This window comes from Haliotis cracherodii, unplaced genomic scaffold (assembly GCF_022045235.1).
Source record: "Haliotis cracherodii isolate W230 unplaced genomic scaffold, xgHalCrac1.p SCAF_10, whole genome shotgun sequence".
Lineage (NCBI taxonomy): Eukaryota > Metazoa > Mollusca > Gastropoda > Lepetellida > Haliotidae > Haliotis > Haliotis cracherodii.
In genome coordinates this window covers 56,304,020-56,330,034 of record NW_027266265.1, presented here as the reverse complement: position 1 = coordinate 56,330,034, position 26,015 = coordinate 56,304,020, and the positions used below count along the sequence as shown (strand labels likewise).

General features: G+C 38.3%; 1 protein-coding gene across 3 annotated transcripts in view; it reads right to left on the bottom strand.

Annotated features, from left to right (window-relative positions):
• The window catches only part of LOC139454553 (core-binding factor subunit beta-like), a 56,498-nt gene that overhangs the window by 8,057 nt on the left and 22,426 nt on the right, over positions 1-26,015 (bottom strand). Inside the window, exons 5-6 of one of the 3 annotated variants that reach the window (XM_071236338.1) lie at positions 25,404-25,523; positions 22,522-22,643 (exon numbers count right to left, since the gene is read on the bottom strand). In XM_071236338.1, the coding sequence (XP_071092439.1) occupies positions 22,522-22,643; positions 25,404-25,523 (242 nt within the window). The remainder of the gene's footprint in view (positions 1-22,521; positions 22,644-25,403; positions 25,524-26,015) is intronic. The other 2 variants (XM_071236339.1, XM_071236341.1) reach the window with 2 other exon arrangements.

Below are 26,015 nucleotides of genomic sequence, written 5' to 3'. Positions count from 1 at the left end.
TGCTCCCAATATAGTTGAGAAGAATATTTATTCATGTATGCAGACTGCCTGTAGTAGTTTTCAGCTGACCTTCAGTCTATAAGTACATAAGTAACATTTTAAATGAGATCCCCAAAGTCAAGTGAGGTGAGGTAAAATGGGGTTTAATGTCACGTTCAGGATTACTGCACTTACACAGCGATGTGCATGCATGTGTGGGTGTGTGGCTGCTTGTACTAGTCCGGATTAAAGTGCTAGCCCACTGAGATACCATGCTGCAGCCTACAGACACCCCACTCACACACAGTATAGTGGCTGAAGTCAAGTGAATCAGTGACATATTCTCTCCCCCACAAATTCCCAACCTGACATTCACGTAGGGTGATCCAGCTGCTTAAAGTCATCAATGCACAGACGAGGGTTTTGTCTACCCACACTACTGACTGTAGGGGAGACAACTTGAGTAAGTCCAAGTTCCATAGTAGTTCAAATTACGTGGGAGTGACCTTGGAACTTACAACCGTGTCAAGGTCTCCCAACTATTATGCCATTTCAAATATGTGTCATTATTCAATCTTGACACATTCTGAAGCCAAAATATGGGATTGGCTGTGAAGTAGACACACTTCTGAACATAAGATGAACACTAACAACAAAGGCAGCAGAACGAAGACGGAGCCATGATCAATAGACAGAGGTGGGAGAATACCAGCACTTAAAACCACCAAGGTCACCCAGTTGTGTTCACATGCATCATACGCATTTACTCACAAACTGCATTATAAACAATCGGTTAACCATGCAGACAAGCATGATAAATCACATAGGAAACAGTCAAAGCATCAAAAAGCCATTAAAATAATTCATCTTTTCAATAAGGATTCTACTACAGCGCCTCCCAACACCACAAAGAGAACTACACCACACCTTGTCCTTTAAGCCTATCATATCAATCAGTCAACGACAATCTTCTCTTCACCGCCAATCCATGAAACACAATTGCTGCTACTGTGCCAGCAGACACTCCCGAATTCCTTGGTCAACCACAGGTACCCTCTTAGACGCCTCAGGTGCACGCACCAACAACGTAACTTGCCCCCAAGCTGTTTTTGTCAACAGGTTCACCGATATTTTTACAAGCATTAAAGCTGCTCCCCGGCCTGACAAGAGAGAAAACCACATTTGCCATACTTCCTGCTTTTTATCATTGCAAGGAATTGTGGGAATGTGGGGAATGTCACAATCTGCGATCGCTGTGCCACCCACAAGTCGCCACCATCATCGTCACAACATTTCTGGGGATGAGCCCGGACTAGAAAATTAAATATTGGGTCTCCTAACATCCACAGTCCTTGCCAAGCTGGATTACAAATTAGAAAAACATCAGCTGTTACTTGAATGTTACGCTGAAACTGTTGTCCAAACCATCAGCTTCAAGCATTTGAGCCAAAAGACTACACACAGATATGTTTAAGTTGATACAAAGATAAAACGATTAATGATTGAATTCTTAGACCTCATGGTAAACCTCGTCTAAACCATTGCCAAGTCACACAGTCTTGTAAATGCATAGGTCTCAATTTTTCAAAACTATACATATATTTATGTTATTCATCAAATGAATTTTATATCTAAGTGCCCGAGTGAGTGAATACGGTTTCATGTCACTTTAGCAATAGTCCAGCAATACCATAGTGTGGGTCACCAGAAATGGGTTTCACATATTGTATCCATGTCTGGATGCAACTCTGCACAGCAAATTATGTCATCTTGGACGAGTAGGCGTCTCATTATGTAGAGACCGTCTCAATTTCCGACAAGGCCCTAATTACAAAACGATGACCCTCACTGAATCCTTGACTCCTGGTTCTTCTTTCTGAATACTTTTGTATCAGATCTCAGACAGTTTGTGTGAGCACCAACATAATGAAAAGAAGAAACAGATTCATGAAAGGGTATTACAAGATTTCATGACAAAACCTCAAGTGAAGCCTAATTTCATGAAGCTAATTTCCACTGAATAATTGAACCAGGGAACTATAACCAATTATTTTCCATATTTAACACACATTAAAACATGTCTCATTACCCATGCTTTTCATTACTCGTCTGTTGTTAACTAAACGAAGCCAATCCAAAATGTCCCTGAAGCAACTTGGCTATAAATTACAGCCAATAAATATGACAGGTTTGAAAATGACCCACAATTGACCTCAAGGATATATACCTCCAAACTACAGTGATATTCTTCAATACATCTTCAAACTATAGTGATAGTCTTCAAGAAAATTCACCTACTTCACAGTAAATGTATTCAATAGAAGGTTACTCCAACAATTGAGAACCATTCTGAATAAGAAAGGTGTGTCCATGGCAGCCATCTTGTTGCTGAGATGTATAAATTTCATCAACTGGTTTAAGACAAAAAAAACTTTAAAATGATAAAACTTGTGATCTCTGAAAAAATTTCAGTAGGATTAAAAAGAAAAACAATTCGAAAGGCACTTGTGTTGTTTCTATGACTGAAACATTCAGATATCTTCATAACAATTCAGACATCCACAAAAATGAATATTTTAATTATCCAACTGTTAAAAGTTTGGCCGTGGGATTGAAAACCAAATGATAATCTAAACATCGTTACATAATTAATCTGAGAGTTTCACCAGTAGACAGCAGGGGTGCAGCTCAACATTATCACCATTTCTTATGTCTATTGAAGCACAATTAACTCTCTAAAGAATACCTAGTTGATTATAAATCTAGTTCAGAAATGAAATGGCATAATGTATATTTAAGTAAAAGCAGTGTAGAAACTAGGGCTGGCTATCAATATCGATCTTAGAGATTGATAATCATTTACTAAATATTGATCAATTATAGGTATATACCAGAGAAGTAACTTTGAGCAAATATGCTATAAGCTCAGAGACAAAATATATTTCATGTCACTGGTGAGTGGTGACTTTTATGCATGGATTACTTCGTGGACATATAAGATATCACAAAATTAGTTGCTTTCCATTTTTGGCAATGGACACAACAAGTCTGCTTTCGTAAATTAAAACTTTATTTCATCACAATAGTTTATGTACAATATTATCGATGACAAAATTTTCATATCGATAATTGTTAAGTTTTCTTCACTACAAAGATAATTCCAGTTATCAATCTTTTTAGACAGCCCCAGTACAAACCTACTGTAAGTTCCATGATTTACTACAGGAAACACCAGGTCATCAGTACCACAAGCCTCAGGTGTGGCCCTGTTGCCATGGTGGCCAGGGAAGAAGTGTTTGTATCTAGCTGTATACAAAGACATCAAAGACCCCTGTAAACCCTACTGTCAATCAAACATACCTACTGTGGTAGATCACCCTCTACAGGGGGCATGGCTTCCTTTAAGGGGGCTCCAGTCTGTCTGGATCCAGTGTCAAGGCTAGATCTAGACATTGTAATTAGTACCAGGAATGAAACTGAGACATTATCTTAATGTAATGAGGGTCATCGTTAACTCCTGGGGTGATGAACATCATCTGGGTTAGTAATGTTGTGTTGAATGACTTGAGCCCAGTGCTGCATACAGCCCTGATTAGATCATACTTATATTTTTTTTATCAAATTAAGCATTTGCTTTTATGAAATATGGGATAGTAGCAAAATGAATAAATGACTTTTTATATTGATAGATAGATAATTTAAACCTAAATTAGAGTATATGACAGGCTGTTAAGTATTTGGATACATTTAGTATATTTAGACTATATTTGAATGAAAAAAACGGCACCCTGGAGTCAAGCTATTAAATTAAATGGTTTGGTGTATAAAATGTTGTTGGTCTTTGAGTATTGGCCCAGGTCTTCAGAATAGAACGCTTGACTAATGGAGGGGTGTGGAACAATAACTTTTTAAAATTAAGACAATAATAAGACAGCAATACCAATTCTTACAAACCAGGAATCACTTTGTTGTGGTCCAATCTAATCATCATGAGTACATGTTAGAGATGGGCCGTGGTGTTCTGGGGTGAAAGTCATGTTCAAGATGGGTTGTGATGTTCCGGGGTGAAGGTCATGTTTGAGATGGGTTGTGTTGTGTTCTGAGGTGAAGGTGGTGTTTGAGACGGGCCATGGTGTCCTGAGGTGAAGGTCACGTTAGAGATGGGCTGTGGTGTTCTGGGGTGAAGGTCAAGTTAGAGATGGGCTGTGGTTTTCAGGGGTGTAGGTCGTGTTAGAGGATCATAGTGTTCTGGGGTGAAGGTTGTGTTAGAGGATCATAGTGTTCTGGGGTGAAGGTTGTGTTAGAGGATCATAGTGTTCAGGGGTGAAGGTTGTGTTAGAGGATCATAGTGTTCTGGGGTGAAGGTTGTGTTAGAGGATCATAGTGTTCTGGGGTGAAGGTTGTGTTAGAGGATCATAGTGTTCTGGGGTGAAGGTTGTGTTAGAGGATCATAGTGTTCAGGGGTGTAGGTCGTGCTAGGGGATCATAGTGTTCAGGGGTGTAGGTTGTGTTAGAGGATCATAGTGTTCTGGGGTGAAGGTTGTGTTAGAGGATCATAGTGTTCTGGGGTGTAGGTCGTGCTAGGGGATCATAGTGTTCTGGGGTGAAGGTTGTGTTAGAGGATCATAGTGTTCTGTTGTGAAGGTTGTGTTAGAGGATCATAGTGTTCTGGGGTGAAGGTTGTGTTAGAGGATCATAGTGTTCTGGGGTGAAGGTTGTGTTTGAGGATCATAGTGTTCTGGGGTGAAGGTTGTGTTAGAGGATCATAGTGTTCTGGGGTGAAGGTTGTGTTAGAGGATCATAGTGTTCTGGGGTGAAGGTTGTGTTTGAGGATCATAGTGTTCTGGGGTGAAGGTTGTGTTAGAGGATCATAGTGTTCTGGGGTGAAGGTTGTGTTAGAGGATCATAGTGTTCAGGGGTGTAGGTCATAATGGACATGCAAACTACACAAAAAGCCAGGTCTCCAACTGGAGTCAATGACCTGTTTAAACTGTCCTGTCATAAAAATCTGTTTACCATTTTCATGACACAACAGCCGGAAATGTTTTGCGGATTCCTGATAACTTACCTTCAAAAAGTTACAAGGTCAACTAATCAATTAAATCTTCAAATACGTGTTGACAGTTTTCCCCCTTAAGCATGTAGAGAAGTGGACTGAACCATGAAGAAAGGTGTAGGAATTTAATGTGTGATGTAAGTGCGTAGAAGGTGTCACAAGTCACTGTATTGTGATATATGATGCAGTTAAGTGTCATAATGTTTACACTGTAGGCCACTCTTGACACCTGGGTAATGAGACACCTGCTGTAATTATACAGCTCACAGCATGAAATGAGCAGCATGTACTTGTCATGTACATCATCAACGACAGAGTTCACTGAGCACATCTTCAGCTGTCAAAGGACAAATGTTCATTTGGAGCATTCAAGAAGATTATGAGAAAAGAGAAGAAATCAAGTAGCTATTCTTAGTTAACAAAGTAGCAAATGCCCATGTAAATATCATGATTCCAGTAATCCTGACTCTCCATAAACCTTCCTCCCTAAAATCCAGCACACTCCACAATCCTTCCACCTATAATCCAGCACCCTCTATAAACCCTCAGAACAATAATCCACCACACTCTATAAACACCCTCCCTATAATCCAACAATCTCTTATAAACCCTCCTTTCTATAATCCACCACACTCTATTATCGAGCACTCTCCATAATCCAACAAACTCTACAAAACCCATTCTCTATAATCCAGCACCCTCTATAATCCAGCACTCCTTAACCCCCCTCTCTAAAATCAAGCACTCTTTATAAATCTTTTCTATAATCTAATACTCTCTATAAACTAACACTCTCTAAAACCCTCTGAATAATCCAGCACTTTCTATAAACTTTCCTCCCTGTAATCCACCACTCTTTATAAATCTGCAGTCAATTCAGACTAAGTTAAATGCAGCAGAAGTATATAATGCCTGATGATCTGACATTTTCTCTAAAATATTTATTGTTCTAAACCATAGTTACAAGAAAACACCAGAACATCACAAAACTAAATTCTCCAAATATTTTTTTTTTATGAATATAATATTAAAAAAAGATAACAGAAACCTCCAAAATTTTAAACAAAGTAAACAACACCTATGACAGTAGCAACATCTGGTCTATGTGTGTTAAATCTAGCTATTTTAAGAGACCAAGAAAAATTTACACTGTATCAAATTTAATTTGATACAAGCCAATCAAATGGAAATTAGGAAGGGGAGAGATGATGTTAGGTAACTCCATACAACCCTGGCGGGGCAGATAAAGTCTTCCCCTTTGTTCCGGGTGAGTACGGGGGATTAGATCCACGATATGTGTTACGCTTAAACCCCCTGTGGAGCCAAACTGCGGTCAGGTGTCCCCCCAAACGACATTATGGACTTGTTGAAAGTTTTTACAAAATTTCATGTTCCCCAGGGGAAAACAATATGTGTCGTGACTATTAGTACTTTTACCAGATTTTATTACACTCCCAAATAATTACAAAGTTAATTACAATGGTGTATAATAATCCTTGCATCCGATCAATTTTATGCCCCTTTGTCGTGTGTGGGTAAAAGGGTTAATTCTACTGTGGTTGATATCAATGGAATTAATGGGTTAATAAATCAAGTGATTTCAACAAACCTTTTGGCTCATGTATCTGCTATATGAGTTAATTTTTTCTCTCAAATCCGATGACTTTAATAAAGGCATTTTTATCTGTATTTTTCCAATTTCTAATTATTTTTACCTGTGTGAGGATCACCATGAACCAGATTCAATCAATTCCAGAATTCTAATAAATTATGATTAACTGCTAAGCACAAAAGTTCTATTGAAATACTGTTGTTTTTTTCACAATGTTATTATCTTATTAACATTTCCGTGAGAACTCACAGCCCTCAATCCATATCAAATGATTATACGCAATTAAAATTCAACAAAAATAGATTTACTACTTTCAGCAAATGTGTTAAATCATTAACGTTGTTAACTGATTTGACGATAATACATACTTAATGAACATGAATGAAATGTAAGACAATTAGTTTAATTGGGTTTTTTTCTGATATGATCATAAAATACTTCACAGAGTATTGCACACAAGTCTTTTGAGAATAAATCATCCTTTTTTTTATAAATTGAACGACAAATCTAGGAATGAAAACTCATTTTTCTTTTCAATTGACAAAAACTATTTCCCAAACCTTATCAAAATTAATTACACTCTCTCTGAACATGTATATAAACCAATTAGGTTTCAACAAGCAAATAAGATAATGCATTATTATTATTTTTTTATGATGTTAAGTTTGACAAGGTTAATCATATTTCAGCAATCGTGAAATCAGGTCAGTACGATTGTGACAATTAGCCCTAATGGGGATCTGGAGATGTCTATCTACAAGTTTTTCCAACAAGCAAAGAATTCCAATGTTGGTCAGAGCTGTCAATAAGGTTAGAAAAAGGAGAGATAATTAATCAAAAAGAGAGTAGAGTGTGTTAAGTTTGTGAGGTGTTTAAACAGAATATTGACAGGTACGATAATGTTGTTGCAGCTATTACCAGTTTGAGCTCGGCAGATTAAAACTCAATTAGGGTGACACAGAACTAGAGCTACATGAGAAAGGATTTCGCTTAAGTGTACGCCAGAGTCGAGCAGCCATTGTTGGCGGGAACAATACTTGTCATTTCTGGTTGAACACTATGTCCAATCCCACTTACCTGGCAACAAACATGTTCAAAAAGTCTTGCAGATGTGTCAGAAACATATGGTGTTGGTGTGAGAACCAAAATGTGATGCCGAGTTAAAATTCTCTGCTTCAGATGTTAGAGCTCAGTAGCTGCGATTCCACCCCACAAGCTCCCCACACCCTGTACATGCAAGGCATCATGTCATCATTATAATAATTAGCCAGAGCATCCGACTAACGATGGATCGCTAATGGGCGACACTGACTTTTTCTCCCATGAGATTTCCCATGATCCCTTTGTCCACTGCATTTACAATAACAGGTCCTTCTGAAGCTCCGAAAAGACGTTTTTTATCCGTCAAGCACAGTATTGTGTTGGGACCAATTGTATACACTGTCGGTCAGTCTTTGCCGAGGGTCATCCATTCTGTGGCCAGCTGAACGCATTATTAATTTGAGACAAGTGTTTGTATTGCCCCATACAAAAAACTACAGGATGTGGCGGTGTGGGGAGCCGACTGTGTTATGACAAGGTCAGTGACAATAAGACAATGCGGTACATCGTGATTAATGATGGAAATGATGGATTTCTTCTTAATGGAGAAGACAACTTGGACAATACAGTTATGATTGATAGAAACTGACAATTTTGTTTATGGCTGAGGGTCTGTGAATTCACATGGAAATGGGGTTTGACTGAAAGTCTGTTCAAACTGTTAATAAAGATACATGGTTTTAGAATCACGACAAATAGCAAATTGGTTTCAAGCACAGAAAAGGAAAAAAACACTATTATTTTTTTGTATTTTGATTACAAAGCTGTTCAAATCGTCATTAAAATACATATTATTAGAAAACATTAAATATGAAATCTGTTCAAGGACAAAAAGATAAAAATCTTTACTTTATTTTGGAAAAGATACTGTCATTATTAATATCGACAAAATTATTGTAAAATAAAGAAAAATGGGAAGACATTTGCATACAAAGTAGAAAAGTCTGTGTTAATGAGCAAGTGTGAGCCTACAGATTTTGCTCGTATTTAAGTTGACAGCATTTCTGACAATGCATATTCATCACGACTTGATGGACCATTACTGACAGTCAAGCAACAGGGGTGTACGATTCCCTGCGACCAAGAAGAATCGTCGTGTGACCTCCACGTGTCTAGTGTCACTCCAGCTACTTAACACGCGTTATATGTTGAGGTAGTGACTAAGCCAACTGAACCGTGTCTGAACAAATGGATTAACGTGGTCGTCAGCAATGCTGGAAATATTTGACTAGCTATTATGGACTTAAACAAACACATACTTAATCACAGTAAAAGTTTCCTCGTAGTTTTTCCTATTGAGAGGAGTCGCAATTGGCAGCCGGTACAACATGTAAAACGTGAAGTGATAATAGAAGCTTGTTTACACCTACTGAAGCCGTCTTTACCATGCACACGACGAAAACTTGGCAAGAATTGACGGAATTATCCCCAATTTCAATATGCCGGTATAAGATTTAGGAAGGGTCCTAATGAAATCATGGAATATGTCTCATCCCTGGATATGCAGGTTCCTACACTTGTGTGCATTATTTTGTTAACTTTTTATGATTGTACAATAAACATTGTCAGATGGGGACTGACAGCACATCTAAGTTCAAATAAATACTTGAAAAAATGAAAAGTATGGCATCAAATTCCTGTTATATTATTTTTTTCCAAATTACCAAAAATGTTAACAATTTGCAAAGCAGTGTTAAGTGCCTTAAAAAGCATGAATTCTAATATTTAAAAAATTAAATCTGCCCATACGCAGCTTTGCACTTGGTTCAAAGAACAAAAACTGCTCTCTGATTTCTCAGTTAATTATCTGTACAAGCAAACAGTGAATAGTACGACTGTAGGCATCACTTGGCCAAGGTGTGAAACTTCAGCTTTAGTTTGTAAAGCAAGTGGGACAACACAGACATAAGCCGACACTGACACAACACTGGACCTTGAACATCACCATGACGACAAAACAAGCTCGGCTCTTTTGCCAGTCAACGTCCTGTATTCCACTCCACTTAAAACTGTTCTAGACTGCTATTATTATTTTGCATATTTAAAAAACAAAAACAATAACAATTCTATATCCTTTTCTTGTATTGATAATCATCAGTATTATAATATGTTTCAAAAGTGTGTATATACTACTCATAAGAAGTTAAGAACACCTGATTTCTTAATATGACTACAGCCAATCTGTCATGTCTGGAGGGTGTTTGAACAGACAGCTTTCCAATTGTTTAACCAGTTCGGAGTAGTATATTAATCTGATGATGATCTCTTTGTTTAATTTATTAATCTTACATATAATGTCACTCAACACTAAGGCAGGAAAAAAATTTTTTTTAGTTTTTCATAAATGTTTGACTGTTTTTTATTTTTTCATGGTTCGGCAAGATGAGACCTAATTTTGTATTTTATTTTGAGAAAACCTCTTTTCATGATAATCTTTACCCTCAAGGACCCAGCCGTGATTTCTCTGAAAAGCCTATTACTTCCAGTTCCTCACAAATATATCATCTTCTATATTTTGTTATTAGGGTTAAACCACATCGCAATATAATATTTAGATATGAATATATATACAAACAATAAAACATCATTTTTTAAAAGGCTACTTGAGTTTTCTTGCAGCTCCCAACATAAAACAAGATGACTGATTCAAATCAACATTTACTTAAATCACTGCAACAAATGATGTGACTTTCTTGTGCAGTGACAGATCAAATACTGTGGCAATAATTTTACTTGAACATAACCTACAGGTTCTTGACTGGACAGTCCCGATATTATTTCAGGTGTATTTCAGATCACTGAACATTGGGAGGGCGGATATTGTGAACAACCGCATCAACCTCAGGTGCAAGAAAGAAAGAGCATAAATCTAAACATGGAAGATTTTTTGCATTGAAAAAGACATCCATAATTAAAAAATGCTATAAAACAATGATGAATCCAGATTACAGGATAGAGAGTGTCACCTGTTTACCAACCAAGGTTATAAATCACTGAATTGAAGCACAGGTCTCGCTGATGCTTTAACTGTTAATCCCAGCCCCTCGCGCAGACAAAAGCTGCTAAGTGGGAGAGCTGTGTGACGAGGATGGGGAACAGAGGAGGTTGGGTACCCTGCTACGCCACACAAGGTCACCTGAGTGGGTCAAAGGTCATCCATCATCCTAACGCAACGCTCCTGTCAGACAATGACATAGAATTCATACCGACCCTACCTCCTACCACGTGGAAAGAGGTTTTTTTCCAAAAAAAATTAAAATGGGGACGAGTTGGGACGTGTCCTCTACGAGAATAAGTACAGTGTATGACTGGCGCACACGTGCTGAACAAAAGATGACGATCGCAAAGCCGACCCAGTGAAGTGACGAAGAAGAAGTGTGTTTGGTGTTGCTTGTACTCTCGTCAACACGTGGACCCGACTGTGTGTCCACTCAACCATATCAAGTCAACGACTCTGAGGCCGAAGTCGTCATTCAACACAGGACTTGTTCACACTACTGCTCCCCTGTCTCTTATGCCCCCCCACTGTCCGGTAATGCCTGAGATTAAACAAATATGGTTGAGTGGTCCGGCCCCACCACATCCTCGTCCCTACAACGTCAATGCTTCATCTGGGTGTCGGGGTGGCAGCTTTCTTTACACTCCACTCCATTGAAAAGCTCCACTCACGTGTGTTTCAAATGGAGCTTGCCCAGTCAATATATCCATACAATGAAAATTGTGTAATTATTTTTTTGAATATTCTTGTTATCTCAAAATAAAGGTGAAAATTTTTCATTATTATTTGCAAAAAAATATGGAAAATGAAGTTTAATTATGATGTTCATCTGTGAATTTGATTGAAATTGTCACGAAGTATTGTTTATTCAGAGAAAGACGTGATTATAAATTACAATGGGGGAGTTATCACAAACATCAGCCATTCAGATAATGCAGTCAAACTGCTTTTATATCAAAAAGGTATTGTCTCCTTAAGATCTCAGATAAGCTTTCACTCCATTAACAGAATCTGGTTGTTGGAAATCACAATTTCAATATTAGATTTCCTGATAAACTTGTATGAGATTTGTAAACACTCCATTCGAAATTCACAATTTATAACTTGTTTAGAGAAAAACCTTTCATTTGATTGAACTCTTTAGAATCCTGCCCTGACTCATTGGCTTCGACAATGTTCATCCTAGATAAGATTTACTCACAACAATAAAACCTCAAATCTCCCAGGGCTGCAGGGATCAAAAGGGAGAGTAATTCTAACCCTAATTAAAAGGAAGTGGTGAACTGTCGTAAGGTTGGACGAGGCAAACAAACACCTCTCCAAGGAGAGCAGACCCTCTCTCCATTCAGCACCCTACTAGCAGGTGCAGAGAGCAAGCCAAGGTGACAACCCTCCCCGACCTACACGCCCAGACTAAGACCCAAAGCTCAAAAACTCATTTGTCACGAACTTCGAACCTAATCCAAGTACAAAACTTACAAGATAATAATTCCGGCTACTGAATGTTTTTAATCTCATTTGCTAAACACTCATAGCTCTTTAAGAAATTGTGGCATCATGCCAGGACTGCGGTCTGATTAAATCTATCATAATTAGAGGTCACTCTAGCCGCTGTAATAGACCAAACCGATGAACAGGCTCCCTTGGGGAGAATCTCTACCCACAATGCTTGTGGGCAGTACAGGGCTCACCTAACATGACTGGTCCTTTCTATAACCACCCTCAGCCCAGGCCATAGACTTTATTGTAGCACGGAGAAACGTGAATAGAAGCCGAGAGGAGACTTGAAAATATGAATCTGATTTCTTTGTGGAAAGTACAATCATGATTATTACTGTGTGGGCAAACATCATAAAAGTAATATTTGAATAAAGAAAACAAGGGAGACTGGTGTAATTTTCACTAAGTTAATGGCATTCCCTAAACATGAGACTGATTCACTGAGTAATAGCTTGTTACAGGAAACAAGATACCTCTGTGTGTGTTAGCTATCAACAACAATGGAAGCACCAAACAGCTTTCATATCATGCAAGTTTCAATCACAAAATGAAAATAAAAACGTCCCCGAACCAGGATATCGACGAAGGCTAAGCAGAGGAAACAAATTATGACCTATTAACTGCCAGGATGAAAGGTCCAATATACAGACTCACAAAACACTACCATTATGCATGGATTGGTATTTCATTATACAAGGACAAGCACCATAATCGGTGTTTGTTCTTCAAAGCAAATGAGATTTTTATATCATGCTAGAATAACAAAGACTATTCAATTTCAATAATTGAAACCCAAAACAACTGCCTTGGAGCTTATTAATAAGTTTCATAGTTTTTATGATTCGTATACAGTTCACTCCTCTCGTGTTTTTAGGATTTGTATACAGTTCACTATTCTCATGTTATTATTGTATACAGTTCACTATGCTAATGTTATTATTGTATACAGTTCACTATTCTCATGTTATTATCGTATACAGTTCACTATGCTAATGTTATTATTGTATACATTTCACTATGCTCATGTTATTATTGTATACAGTTCACTATGCTCATGTTATTATCATTCGTATACAGTTATCATTCGTATACAGTTCACTATGCTAATGTTATTATTGTATACAGTTCACTATGCTCATGTTATTATCATTCGTATACAGATCACTATGCTCATGTTATTATTGTATACAGGTCATTATTCTCATGTTATTACCATTTGTATGCAGTTCACTAAGCTCATGTTTACTGCTCTCGTGTATATATCATTTGAATAAAGTTCAGTACTCTTGTGTTTTTATTATAGTTTGATCTCTCATGTTATTATCTTTTGTGTACACGTTTATGTTTTTATCATTTGCACACACTTCACTTCTCTAGTTAAGCTGTGTTTCCCATTATCCTATTATCTCCATGGAAGGAAGACACAGTATTCATTTTTTTCAAAGATATTTTTTGTTGACAAATAATCAATCACATCTTAATGAACTCTCATAATGATACCTCCATAACGTTTGCCTAAAACTACTTATGTAATTGAATAATAATGATCGTTTCTCTCATTCTTGTATATTTGTATTTCTTAAATTACTAAATAAGGGGACAGTTTGTCAACCTCAAAATTTTTCTCTGTCTTTAACTGTGCAATAAAAATATCAAGTTATTTTGTTAAATGCCGGCAATTTTGTCGGTGTAATTTATAACAAGGACAGTACTAATCTATGTGTCAAAAAGCCTTCCCCTATTTGCTTCTGTGGGCATACATCACTTAACATTAGACTACAATCCCATAAAACATTCAGCATGCCTAAATACCCATTCAGAATAGACCTGGTTATTTTGTTGGGAATTACAATGGAGTACACCCAGGCCTCTGTCCCAGACCACAACACTGCCTTCCTCCAACACTTCCGTACCAGCGTTATAACATTGCCAAAGCCAAAGGCGCAACCCAACCCTGGTGGGAGAGTAAAAATGACAAACACCCTTGACAGACTGAAAGATTCACTCTAAATCGTAAAAGAAAGCACTTCATAGCTACAGGTTTTCTGTAATTTGTGAAACTAATAATTACAACAATAATCAGGATGCCCTCATCCCTGGTTGTGAGTATTGTCAAAGGTATTATCTGGTGCAAGAGCCCCACGGCCCGAGCCCTTCACAATCCATCCTCTCCATGTTCACCTACCCTATCCTGCCTGATCATATGGCCGTCTGCCTGCCCGCCCGCCCGCCCGCTCACTCAACACAGATACTGGGGGGTTGATTGATTGATTCTATAACTATTATCAGAATTAAATCAAGACTATCCTAAGTGGCAAGTAAATATACGTAGCAGTAGTTAACCAACACATTGTGTCCTATCATGTGCCTACTGGGGTCCTCAATAGTTGTGGTTTGGCTCTCCAAATCTAAACTTGTCGCAGCCAATTGCCGTGGTTCCTGTAGGTTAACATGCTTTAAACTCTCTTTGTAGAATGTCAAAGCTCTGCTATATGGGTATTCTCCGCTTTCTCCTGTTCCACAAAACGTAACATCTCGCCCTGCTCACAATCACTCAGCTCGCTGTGTCAAGTCATTAAATCAATTTACACTCCCGGCTCTAATTGAATCTGAATAAAAGCCATCAGAGGACGAGGCAAAAGAAAAGATGGGCCCACGTCTCAAAAAGCATTCATATGTGAACCATGCACAAAATATTCTAATGAGAATAGGGTGGGTGCAGTGGCTTCTTGCTAGCATAATCTAGCTAGTGACTCATCATCATACCATAGTCTGCCGCAAATAAATTATGCACACTTGTTCAAGAATAAAATCCCCTTTTTCATGTGTTCATCTGTATACGTCTTAGGCAGTCGCGGGAACAAAAGTTTGCGGTTTGCGGCCACAAACCCCCCTTGTGAATGTAAAAGCCACAAGCAAAGTTGAGCTGCGTGTTGAGATGGTTGATGATGACATGATGGACTGGAGAATCACTAGCGAGCAGGTAGTTGGGCAGATCGCCCCAGGCAAGTCAGTGGACAAACTTAGCCCTTAAATACAGTGTACTGCTCCACTAGGGCCTGCCCTTGGGGTGAAGCACCTTGGGTATAAGGACTATTCACACATATCGGCAGTGACCCCTGACTATCATAGCATGGGTTGGGATGTTCAGAGTCAAGAAACATCTGGGTCACGGAATTCGGAAGATTTTCATTTTAATGCCTGTTCTTTCAGTGATGAAGCAATCTCATATTTTTGTCAGCAATAAGTGTGATTTATTCATTTAACTATTTAATTCACAGGCTGATTTTTAATTTTGATTTTATACATTTTTTAAAATAAAGATTTGTTCATACATACAAATTTAATTTCTTGATTTTATCACATTTAATAAAATATGACATATTTATGTTTTATTATATGCTTGTCACTATATCTACTCATTAAATTTAATTATTATTTTTTCAAATTGTCAAATGCAGGAAGTTTCTCTTTCCTAGCCTAACATTCTCAAAATTTCATCTTAAAACTCCCAGATCAGTATGTTTCTGAAAGTCGCGCCTACTTGAGCAACTTCAACAAATACAAACATATTGTCAAACAAATGAAACAGAATCATCCTTCATCCAAACTCCCCTCCAATGTCAAACACTTCAAGTGTTATAATTAACCTCACTAGACACCTCTTCCAGGCTATTAGTTCATTTAGATCTCTCATCTTCCAATAATACATGCACAGCCATGACATCTATCTTACAAAGCCAGAGGCAGAATGGTCAGTATAAAGAGAGCTGACTTGGCCACTTGTCCGCCCCTCCTAAACGATCACAGAGAGATAATGACTGCTCCCTCTCCACACACTGACCCACTGTCTTCATTCAAAAGACCGCCATGTGGGAGGGTTGTTTTCACAAACTGGACACAATGCAAGCACCAACCCGTAACAGAAAGGTCATCTGACCCTTATCTCTTAGACAATCACAGCCATGACATTTTTTGCTGATTTATTTGACCCCAAACGCCCCTTGATTGATAACGAAAATTGGAAGCCATGAAATTATGAAGATGTGAAAAAGACAACCCTGGTCATCGAAAGGCCATCGGACATCTGGACTTGATTAGTGTGGACAGTTCTAGGTTGTAATTACCATTATATGGTCTTGGGGGAGCACTGAAAAACATCCACTCCGTGGAACTTGGGATAATGTTTAGTGTTTCCTATTCACTGCAGTGACTGAGGGACGATGAAGCTATTATGTCCAGCCAGAGTCTATCTCTTAAACAAGCCAACGAAGAGAATCACAAGTGATGAGGACGAGGGGTCCAGTGTTGCTTGCAATTCAAAACCCGGCAATCCTGTACTCGCCAAACAAGCTATGTTATTGGACCAAACATAATATTCAGCCACCATGACTTCAGCCCCTATCATCATAAAAAAGGCATACAAAAAAAATAACCGAAATCTCTTAATCCGAAACCACTCATATCACCCATAATGCACTTGAAACAGCCACAAACCTGTCGCAAGCCACATCAAGAATGGATACGGTGTCAGCGACCCACGACTTGCAACAACAACTGATAACACAACACAGGCTGAAGGGACGAGAGGAGAGACTTAAGGTTGAACATTAGATTTGCATTTGTCTTTCAGGGCTTGTTATTTTCACATATCCTAACTGTGACTCCTAATTTCATCTACACTCATTTCTCTTATATGATTTTACAACCACAAATGTTTTATTTCACTGTTCCATTTTCCTGTTCCCAAATATATTGGAGCTCCTCTATTACAGATTGGTTCTTAGCAGCATATGCGTTGCATCACATTTGTGATCTAATTTTAGCCAATAACCATGTTAGGATTACTCTTTCAATACACCTGTGATGTTCACACAAGAAAGAGAAAGAATTGTTGTATTTCGTAATTTGATTTCCAATATATCCTACAAAAACTTGTTTTTTAAATGAAATATTGTCAATTAGTCTTATTCACAAAGCAAGTTCACCACAGCATACATCTCCACATATGCAGCATTTTGCAGAGTATGCAAGAGTATAATTAGTAAAATGCCATTCCCATTGATAGAGCAAGTGTATCCCAAGTACAATGTCAGTTCCCAATCACAGTAATTAAGTAGTGTTCTGACATGTCAATCTTTGATTCTGGTTATCTTGACAGAAGATCTGAGCCAAGTCGCCAGTGATAAATTCAAGGCAGCATTAGGTAACACGTTGTGACAGAGCAAGGCACTGGCTTGTAATCACCAAGTTTTTCTTCACAGCGTGAGTTCATTGCCCCGCGACATCACTGGTCACTATTAATTAAAGCAGACACTTTAACCATCACAAGAACTGATTCCAAAAACACACAGATTTTTCCACCATGAGTGTGATAGAGCCAAACCCTGTCAGTCAAGGCCCTGATAACCGGAAAGCTCACTTTCAAGATGACTGTTTTTTAAAAATCTTAATGGATGTAAAACGATACAACATACAAATAAGCCACTGATCCATCGATAGTTTAATCAGGATGACTTCACTGGAATGGTAAAGTCACTCATTTTCTTTCATATGACGAGTTATCCATATGAAAAAATCAAGAGTTCTTTAAATTCTATTGAGTAGTATATATAGGGATTGGTGCAGCTCAGAGTGAAGGGGATTAATTGTCTATTACTCAAAAGAAGCTAAACTACACTCTATTTTTGTCATATGACTATAGTTAATCTGTCATGGGCACTTCGGATCAACTATCGTCACATGAAAAATTCGAGAGTTCTTTTTAGTTTTTTTTAGGAGTATATATAAATATGTAAATTCTGTCAACAAACTCCTCAATATCATCCTAGATCCACGGTCCTCTAATTGAACACCTTCACATACACTCGTCTGGATATTTCAACAAGTCTTACACTTTGAAACTAATCTCTCATTTTTAACCTAAGAACCTCAACATCTGAAGGATAATCCTTGTTCTTGTTCACAATCAATGATGATAGTCTCTGAATGATTACAATGCCGGGCTGTTCATGCAAGGAAAACACTGATGATTATAGAAACGGACATTGTTGGAGAAAGCCTGAGAGTTGTAGCCCTTTCTACTGAATGACTGTAAGGTCTTATTCCTGGAACAATCCCCCCTTCACGGGGACGCATGGTTTTGTTGTGGACCTGTTTTTGATCGGGGAAAGTATTCTTCCAGTACAGCTACTTCACGATTGTTTCTCATTCCTGATGGAGAACTGTTATTTACCACCGAACGTTGTATTGTCCGCATGAATGGCTCCGAGTTGAGCTGTGACACCACAGAACTGACTCAACCCTGATTGTGGGATAGTACACAGCCTTTACAGGTGGACTCAAGGCTTCCTCTACTAATTTCTCCCCTCTTAAAACCAGGGCAATTATCGAGGCTATTGATAGGGAGCAACACACCTGGGCAGCTACACTGCTCATACATCACTACGAGCCTTTAAGAAATTGTTTCCAATTTTTTTTATTTTTTGTTGTCCGTAAATTGTCCACCCCCCTCTGAGCTTAGCTTGCGACCATGTGCCCTGGTCGGGAGTAGTTCGAAATGAAAACCTTGGTAGTCAACTGCCACTTAGACTAAGGGAACCCTTTCCGATGTGTTTGTCGACCACTGAAACAGGATTGTTTAAGAATTGAAACACTTAATGCAAAGACCCCCTCCCATTCTTTCAAATTTTCCGAGTGATCATGGCAATTTAGATAAATGAATCGCTAAACAAAACATCCCAAACTCACACTATCGAAGCCACCGTATGAAAATTTCATTAGAAATTGTTAGTAATCAGGACAGTCTGGCTGAAGCCTTTGTCAGAAATTAGCACTTATTAAATGACAAAACACACAGCATGATTACAATCAAGAAGAAACTGTCAGAAATGTCCATTCTTTGAAAACTTTCCTTGCCAGATTTGACCAGCCCTCTTGGTCGGCAATCAGCCCCCTCCCGACCCCCTTGACATAACGTCACAGGGGGTGAGTCAGCTCTACTATGATGACAAGGCACCATTAAGCCAACGATTGTAATGACCATGTAGAGGTACAAGAAAATCACAGTGTTTTAAGTCATTAATCAAAACACGGCTATGCTTTCCAGCTATCAGCCAGCTATACGCAGGTGCTGCCATTTTACTCACATTTCTCTAACAATCTCATCCCCATTAATTTTAAACACTCATTTTCTTTGCAATTTATTGGTAATTGTTTACACAAAAGGGTAACAATATCTCATTTCTTTGACCAAAAAAAACCCCACAAAAACTTTTGTTTTAAGATAACTATTTTCTCATTTCATTATCTAGCTGTCAAAAAAAAGTTCCCACATCCATTTTTGACATGTAAAATTATTTTCTCATACAAACTTTTCCAAATTACAAATCTCAACAATGCACTACTGCACGCCAAGACCTCTCCCACAATATAAAGTCCGCTCCAAGCCAGCCCACCCCTGTATGTTATTTCAAAAACGGTGTTTTCCCGTCCCTATTAATCCCTGGCAGTCTCCAGTGTATTAATCTTTTGCCCTAACACGTGCCTCAATTCCACGAACCCAGTAGGAAGACCAACGGCTAGATACGGTCGAGGGGTAGCGATAATTGGGGAAAGCGTGGCCAACCGTGGGCCATGGGTAGAGCTGGCACAAAGAGTGTGCGCGGCCAAGCACAGGGTCAAGGGGTCATATTCAACACTCACGAGGAACAGGGAGGGATGGGTGGATGGATGGACGACTGGATGACTGGATGGAATAATCGAAAGATGATGACTACATGGTAATATACTATATGATACAGGTATATTATTATGACTCTGGTTGAGGTATTGTCCCGACAAGTCATCTCATAATGTCCAATGTTTTGTATGTGTAGAAGGTATTAGGAATAAGTATATATAGATGAGATTCTTGTATAACCAAATTTGATGAAGTCATAGTAATTTCATGCATGATAAAATTCAACATTTCAATCAGTTTAGTTAAAAATTTGTTTGAGAGGCATGACAAAGTAGACACAATTTATAGATAACAACTTCAATATACTATTATAGAGAAATTTCGCTACAGATTTAGTTTTGGGACTTTATTTAGTTTTATTCCAAAGTATACTACTGGTGAGATAGGGAACAGAAAAATACTCCACTTTTGATAGAGACACACAGCCATGTCCAATATATTTATGTACACTTGACATTTTAGGAGAATCAGTTTTGTGTATCATGGAAAGACAACATATCCCTATCAAAAGTGGCGTAGCATAAATCAGGATGATTGTGGATGTGGCAATGAATGAAAGGCATTCTAACCACAGAACAAGACAATCAAAGTAGCCAAAACAGTGTAATGTGTCTCACTGTTGACGATGTTGTTTATTAGGCTCCATCTGGTAAGCTTACCCATGTTGGCAGCCAAGTTAAATATTGGGAACCATCAAGCTGAAGTCAATACTGATTACATAACTGTTGAGTCTGGACAAATACCATATTGACTCAGATAGCCTAGATAAAAATAGCTACATGGAAACACCTGGCTTTCTGTAAATGACTTTTGAAAGATTGCAGGCGATTGTGAGAAAACATGCTACCCTGGGGTTAGGAGTAGAATCTGAAATTCCATGCCTCCATTCAGATACCTGTTTTGATGTGCACGTGAAGGGGAACAAGCAAGACATATGTACTGTTTAAGCCTAGTGGGGTGTGACACCATACTTCCACTTACAGTCTGACACTTGAGCCACTAGTGTGAAGCATGGTAAAATGTCAGTTGGTCTAGTAATCTCAGGTAATAATAGCAAACAGATTTCCACTAAATCTACTGTAAATGATGAATGGATCATTTTTGGACAGTAATGATAATAATACTATTTGTAATAATATGCCCATTTATAATGCACCAAATGGACCTACATTATTATTACCCCGGTCACAGGATCAGTGTGCACTTGATTTTCATGCTCAACTCCCTGGGGAGTATACAACCATATTTTATCTCAATGACGCATTTAAGTTAATCAAAGTTGCAAAGTTGGCTGATCAAAAGACGATAACACACACGCACGCACACACACTCACATGCACCACACACACACAAAAGATATTTTTATGTTATTATTTGATGACTGGGAAAAAGATTACCTACAATTCTAAAAATACCTTGTTGACTCTTTGACTTTACTTGGGTATATTTAGCTAAAGTGTCTTATCAACAGTCCCAAAGTGATCTTCTGAAGTTGAAAATAGTCACAATAAATCTGTGATTGAAACTCATTGACATTGAAGGCCAAGCTTATTACCTACGTCTTCTCTACATGGCGAACCAGTATTGTATTGCCATATGCCAGACATATAAACGACATATATACTACTCAAAAGAAGTTAAAGAACACTCGATTCTTTCATAAAACCATAGTTACTCTGTCATGCCATGCTTCAAACATGTCAAAATAGAGTCAAATGCCATGACAGATTAACTATAGGAAGATGAAAGAATCAGGTGTTCTTTAAGTTCTTTAGGGTAGAATATATTCCACCAGTCAGATATCATTATGATGTTATCAAAGTTACATATTCTGGGTCCCACTAAACAGAGGTCTTAATCTACTCCAATTTTGTAGCATGTGTATCCTTAGGGGTCTTTTTGAAAGTTCAAAGATGTTAGAAAAGTAAGTTTATATACTTTCAATTTTGATCCCCCATTCTAAAAAACCATGTTCCAAAAGTGGTATGCTTCACGAGTCAAATAATATGATTAAAATTATGAAACCTTTCAATATTAAACTTCAGACATGAACATAATAATATAACAATCCTGACAGTTTTACAAAAACTGAAGCATGTTTATGTAAATTGAGATCTAGAAATTGATGAGGCTTTCAAATTTAAACCCCAGCCTTGTATCCCAACAAAAGATTAAACCTGCCCTCCCCATGATCAAATGAAGAATCTGACTTGCATGACACATACATGTATATCAAGAAAGTGTTTCAAGTGAGAAGCAACCACTACCGTAGAAACAAGTTGGTAAGAAACTAAAGGAAATATTTATACATTTCAAACTCATAAAATACAAGTACTACACACAACATGAAGACATGATCCCTGAGAGAATTAAATTGTGAAGAGGATGAATATGAGAGAGAGAATGAAAGAGACATTGAGATGAACGAGAAGCAATGAGGATGCATCAGTGGTCTACCATGGATGATGACTATGTGCACAAAACAGGACACAAGATTAATCCAAACAAAAAGTGCGATTCGAAGAACCTCTTACTTTGTACGTATCCGATAATCTTTCTCGGACCTCTGTGTTCTGTGGCGAGGGAATCCGTTCTGCGACGAGGGTGTTTGATAATAGTCCCCAGTCTCAAGTCTAACGAGCATTTGTCTCTCCTGCTGAGCAAAACAGGGAACAATCAGAAATGCTCCAATTCTTTGGATTTTTGGTTTATATTTTAACAAAGTCTTTTGGTCTTGTAATCATTTCTTGGTGACAAAATATGTTCAAAATGCTAGGTAGACCATTGATGCATAGATTTTAATAAGTTTTTAAATATTGAAAGTTGAAGATAGAAAGGCAACTACATTTTCTAAAGAGTTTGAAATGCAAACTTACCGTGAAATGTTAAGAAGAATTTCAACTTCTCTACCAATTGTTGGTTACAATGAAAAAGCAGATTTTTGCAAACCTACTTGACTGAAGATGGGAGAACCTAATTCTGTTAAATTTTAAAAGACATTCCCCAAAACAAATCCACTGGAGGACTTTATAAACATTTTATAACCACTCCTACTAAGACAAACATTAGAAAATCTCCAATAGAAAACATTGGAAGCAGTTCCCTTAGAAGACCTCTATGTCCCAAATGAAAGTGCATTATGTCAACATGTTCCGATCTCTATTTACTTAATGCACAAAACTGTGCAAATAAGATTATACAAGTTTGTCAAGACATCATATAAAGGTCACTTCAAATACATAATCTTTAAGAGAAAAACAACAAACTGGCAAGAAAGTTTCTTTGTTGTAAAATTAAATTGTGTGATATTTCTAAACATTCCAAAGATGTCTCTGTAACCTAGAGTTGGTGGCAGGGAGCGTCCTGTGTCCCACCACATAACAAACATAGCAAAAGAGCAAGTGCTCTACCCCAACTGAAATAAAATATCCCATTCCTTGACATCTTCCTCAACACTAATCCACCCTACCCCTGCCCATCCCTTCCAAACTAACACATCACCTCCAGGGGAACAACATAATCCCAGCCAAGCCCTCCTTCCCAACCCCCCTTCCCTACCCCCTCACCAGCCCTCCTCAAATCTACCCACTTTTCTGGATTGGGTAGAAACAAAGAGAGATCCACAATGACACAACCAACAACCAAGAAAGTATAAACACCCCACAGCTTGCCCCCTAACAAAACACACAGCCACACATCTAACAAAAGTCTTCTTTTGAACACCTGTCTTTCCATGGCTAATACATTCTTTAACATAAAAGCATCCAAATGTCCCCTTTTAAGGAAAACAAAGAGGTTTTAACATCAGCATTTATCAAACCAGCTGTATGTGGGATAAGGTATTCAACTTTCAGCCTTGCTGTTAAAAAATTCCCTCCAGAAAAGCTGTGAAAGTTAAGCTATGGAGTGAGTCCCTATGTAGTTATGTGAGGCTAATTGAATCAATGGATGATAGTCTAGGGGGAGGTAACTCTAAGTTACTGTTAGAAGTTATTGATTTTTTTAACAAGCTGAGAGTCAGGAGAAGCTTGTTGCTTCTGAGTCCCTGGTGACAGTGTGAGAGGTTACATAAGGTGAAGGCACTTCACAGGATCTCAAAGTATTCACAGTCATGCAAAAGAAAAAGGCTAGCTACAAATAAACAAAACAAAGCCATCATACAACATACTTGTTTTAATTATAAACAGAAGTGTGTAACAAGTGCAGGATTTGTCCTCATACAGTCTCTATAACCAGGTTTAAAACCTGTTGAAAGTCTCTATATATATACAAGGTAAGGCTAAGGATAAACTGTTCAATCTTTAACAGTGAACAACCAATATATCTCTCAAAGATAACTAGATCACAAGTTTGTTCATTAACACTTTTTCAGTCCAAACTTTCAAATTCTGATACTGCTTTGACTAGACACAATTCCCTGAACAGCACATGTTCATAAATAAATTTCTGAAGCAAGGGGTGGTTGGATCTAACAGAGTAATCTGTGACTGGTAAACTTTCATAAAATGTTAACGTGGGTAAAAAAACCATGAAATACCTTTACTTGCTGTTTTTATGAGCAAAATCAATAAAAGAATGCACAAACAACAGCTATTTGATGAAAGAAAACAAAAAATACAAATAAACAAGCTTGGCCATGCAATACAATCAGATACAACTTAGTTGCATAAGCTGGTGGCACATGCACCGACACATAGACTGGCATACAAACACAATATCACATACAGAAAATAAACAAAAACCCATAATACAACACAATCTAAAACAATAAGAAGCTGGATGGGCCAAAGGGACATCAAACTTTGTGGCAAGTTTCATGAAGATCAGATGTACTTAGACAACGAACATACAGGCTTTTGCTTGCCACCATGAAGACATGTCCAATCTTTCATAAGTGACAAAATGGCTTTGTTGAGGGAAAATTAGTTTTTTTTCCCTCTTAATTAAAACAAGGAGGCAATGGATGTATGGTGGACAATAAAGTCGACAAGCCATGCCTGCATGTCCCCTATGACTTGTCACTAGGTTTGGTTAAGTCTGCAGCGTCAAGTAGACCCACACCTCCTTAACCATTATCTGATAGGACGGAGGCAATGGCCGATACACCCTAAATTCCTTCACACCCCACAGTTAAGACAGTGCCACTGGCTAGCGAGTGAAAACGTCAATACCTCTCAGACCCTACTACAGGTCATCACTGATGTGGAGAGGACCTGTTGGCCTGATTGTGGACCTGCACCTCACATGGTTGGGTCTGGGCTGGGTTTTAAAGGGACAGGGAGTGTTTCACCTCTCTCAGAACTTAGGCTATCACAACAGAGCATGTTTGTTTGTGGAGCGGCCACAGTCAGGAGTTTTGTCGTGAGGGTGACTTTTGGTTTCCCACTTCAGATATACAGAGTAAAGCCTCAACTACCTCTGCCTCCGACTCTGCCTGCCTCTCTTGGTCTTGGCGGTACTGCCTTTGCCGCTCCTCAAACTCCCGCAACCGTCGATTGTATTGGTCGATTTGCTCTCTCAGTATTGCGTCTTCAACCTGCAAATGAAGCGGAGATCTCGTCACCTGCATGCAGTCAACAGGACAATACAATCATGTGTGTGCATTCTCAAATCTCATCAAGGGTTTATTAGTCATTTTGGGCAATTTGTGTCAGATTCTGGTAAGGGTTTGTCAGGTGATCACTGGAGAGGCAGCTGTCATCAAAGCCACACTCCCAGAGCAAGGGGTCAACTGTGTATGGGACTCTTGTCAACACATCCTAACAGTAGCTCCACAGCCAATCTACAAACCCATGTCTACACAGATTTCCTTTTTCCCTGGAAACTGCGCCATCACCTGCACGACTGTATGTAATTAAACAAATCTGGAATTGGCAAATTATGAGCAAAGTTGGTTGTGTGATTAAGTGAGGTTAAGACAGCTGAAAGTGGGGTAGTGTCTCCACAATGCCAAGCTGAGGGGTGGCAACGAAGAATAGACCAAAAATGAGAAAAAATATTATCAGCTGCCTTGCTTAGAGAACTAACA